At 32.0% G+C, this 2,500-nt stretch overlaps 1 protein-coding gene across 1 annotated transcript in view; it reads left to right on the plus strand.

Moving 5' to 3' along the window:
- Nucleotides 1-2,138: 2,138 nt before the first annotated feature.
- The window catches only part of LOC137624968 (keratin-associated protein 19-8-like), a 798-nt gene continuing 436 nt past the window's right edge, over nt 2,139-2,500 (plus strand). The window contains exon 1 of the mRNA XM_068355904.1: nt 2,139-2,219. Within this exon, the coding sequence (XP_068212005.1) occupies nt 2,211-2,219 (9 nt within the window). The 5' untranslated portion in view covers nt 2,139-2,210. The remainder of the gene's footprint in view (nt 2,220-2,500) is intronic.

The following is a 2,500-nucleotide window of genomic DNA, read 5'->3' on the forward strand; positions in this document are numbered from 1 at the left end:
CATTGTTAGGAAAAGTTTACAGCTAGACAGCTTTTAGGATAAAATTTTCTTTAGTGACTCTATATTGGAAGAATTCCTTATTGCAGAGAATGTCTAAATTATTTAGCATAGACTCATTAGCTTCATTATGATCTGCATTTGACCTGAGAGAGAGAGAGAGAGAGAGAGAGAGAGAGAGAGAGAGAGAGAGAGAGAGAGAGAGAGAGACCGAATATTAAGAAAAACGAGTTGCATAATAGTAAGAAAAAAACAGTTTATCAAATGACTATTTACCAGGTTTTCACTTGCCAGGGTAAACACGCTGTAAGATGAAAGAGTCTATCTTCAAGTAAAGAGGAAGTCTTGAACCAACCCTGAAATATCAAGATTCTTGCCTGAGGGAGGTCGAGAGCCTGCCATCCTGTGATTCTTTTGCCTTCGCCGAGGGCATATCTTGTAGAATTGCTATTATTGTTGCCCTATGTCCGCCATGGATTCTTTGAAGAAAAAAATGTTTATAATGTAGTTTCATCAGTATCAATTTATCAGAACTCCGACACTTCAACCAGCCTTCCCGGTTGACGTTAAATAAATGTTTGTTGTTCCAGTATCAATGCTTCAACACTTATTTGATTACTTAATTTGTATTTTACATATTTTCTTCTTTCGCACGCACACACACACTCACACACACACACACACACACACACACACACACACACACATATATATATATATATATATATATATATATATATATATATATATATATATATATATATATATATATATATATATATACAGAGAGAGAGAGAGAGAGAGAGAGAGAGAGAGAGAGAGAGAGAGAGAGAGAGAGAGAGAGAGAGAGAGAGAAAGAGTTGATTTCATAACGATAGGATATTCAGGGCAACAACAATGATATTAGAATTTAAAATGTATTTCTTTATAATTAAAATGTTTTGTTTTCGGTACCGAAAACCTAAAATATATATCTATTTATATATCTATCTATCTATCTATCTATCTATCTATCTATCTATATATATATATATATATATATATATATATATATATATATATACATAGTTATATGTATATATATATATATATATATATATATATATATATATATATATATATATATATATATATATATATATATATATATATATATATATATATATATATATATATATATATATATACAAATCATGCTCATTAAAGTTATTTCCCTAACTCATGAGAAGAACATTGTACGTACAGAATCACATAATTGTGTAAGCAGCAAGCTGTTCTATAACATCCTAGCATTTTTTGCACTCTCATTGCAGTCACCTGCCTCATGCCAAAGGCCATTGCTACACGGTTCGTTGCTCCCGAAGGCGATGATCCCACCTCAGCAAGACCTGGCTGCGGCCTTCCAACCCCGAGAGCAACAAACTATGGAATAGCTACAAAGAACCCGATTTTTTTTCTGTCTATTTTTATTTATTCTATGGAATTTGTTTTTTTTCATTATGTAAGCTATGTTTTTTATTTTTCTTGTCTCAAAAGAAAGAAAATTTCCGGAAATATCTAAGAACTCCATCTCACAATTGTTGTTTAACATTCATTTGGCTTCGTATTCAATTATGTTTTCTATGGTAATTACTTAATGTTATCAATAATGCCTCATATCAAAATTTAATATGAATGTTATCGGCAGTTTATAGATGATATTACTCAAACGTTTTGGTTGAAACTTTGGTTTTCACTTATTACCATATAAACAGCTCTTATTATTCAATGTTCTTTTTGCATTTATCATTCATATTGTATAAGTGGAGCAGTTGGGAACGGTCACCTGACGCTTGATCCTTTTGTTGTTGTACAAAAAGTAGAATGAGAATAGAATGTTGGGAAAACCCACTAGCATTTGCAGGTCTTGCAGAGCAGGTTCTCATCTCCGGTTCGCCGTCAACTTCAGTTTCCTTGATACTAAAACACAATATATCGAGTATTATATCATAATCCCAATCGCTCATTACAATGTAAATTACGTCAGTTGAAAATGAATGGGAAAACAACAATAGCTGTTACGCTAAACGTTATAAAATCCTTCGAAATTCAGTTTTCGAAAGCGATCGTCGTCAACTCATCCAATGGGAGGATGGTTCGTATAAAAGGAAGCTTCCAATGGAAGCCGATGAACAGTTCCAGACCCAACCGAGAAAGGAGCAACATTATCCACCATGAAAGCGGTAAGATGAACCTTTAATATTTTATTCATTTAAAGTTAGAAGTTGAGATCATATAAATCAATCAGCTTCAGTGATTTCTTGCCTGCCATTTTAAATATCTACACATTTACCAGACTCAGGTTTTTGTGATTGTTAGATATCTATAAAACAAGATATAAACAGTTGTAAAAACGATTTCGTTATAATTACCTTTTCATATTCGTTGTAAAAAAAAAATGAGATTCTCTACCAGTGAGTATACCTTGAATTCACCTGATTGATATGAAAATATATCTTCATTA

This window comes from Palaemon carinicauda, chromosome 31, assembly GCF_036898095.1.
Source record: "Palaemon carinicauda isolate YSFRI2023 chromosome 31, ASM3689809v2, whole genome shotgun sequence".
NCBI lineage: Eukaryota > Metazoa > Arthropoda > Malacostraca > Decapoda > Palaemonidae > Palaemon > Palaemon carinicauda.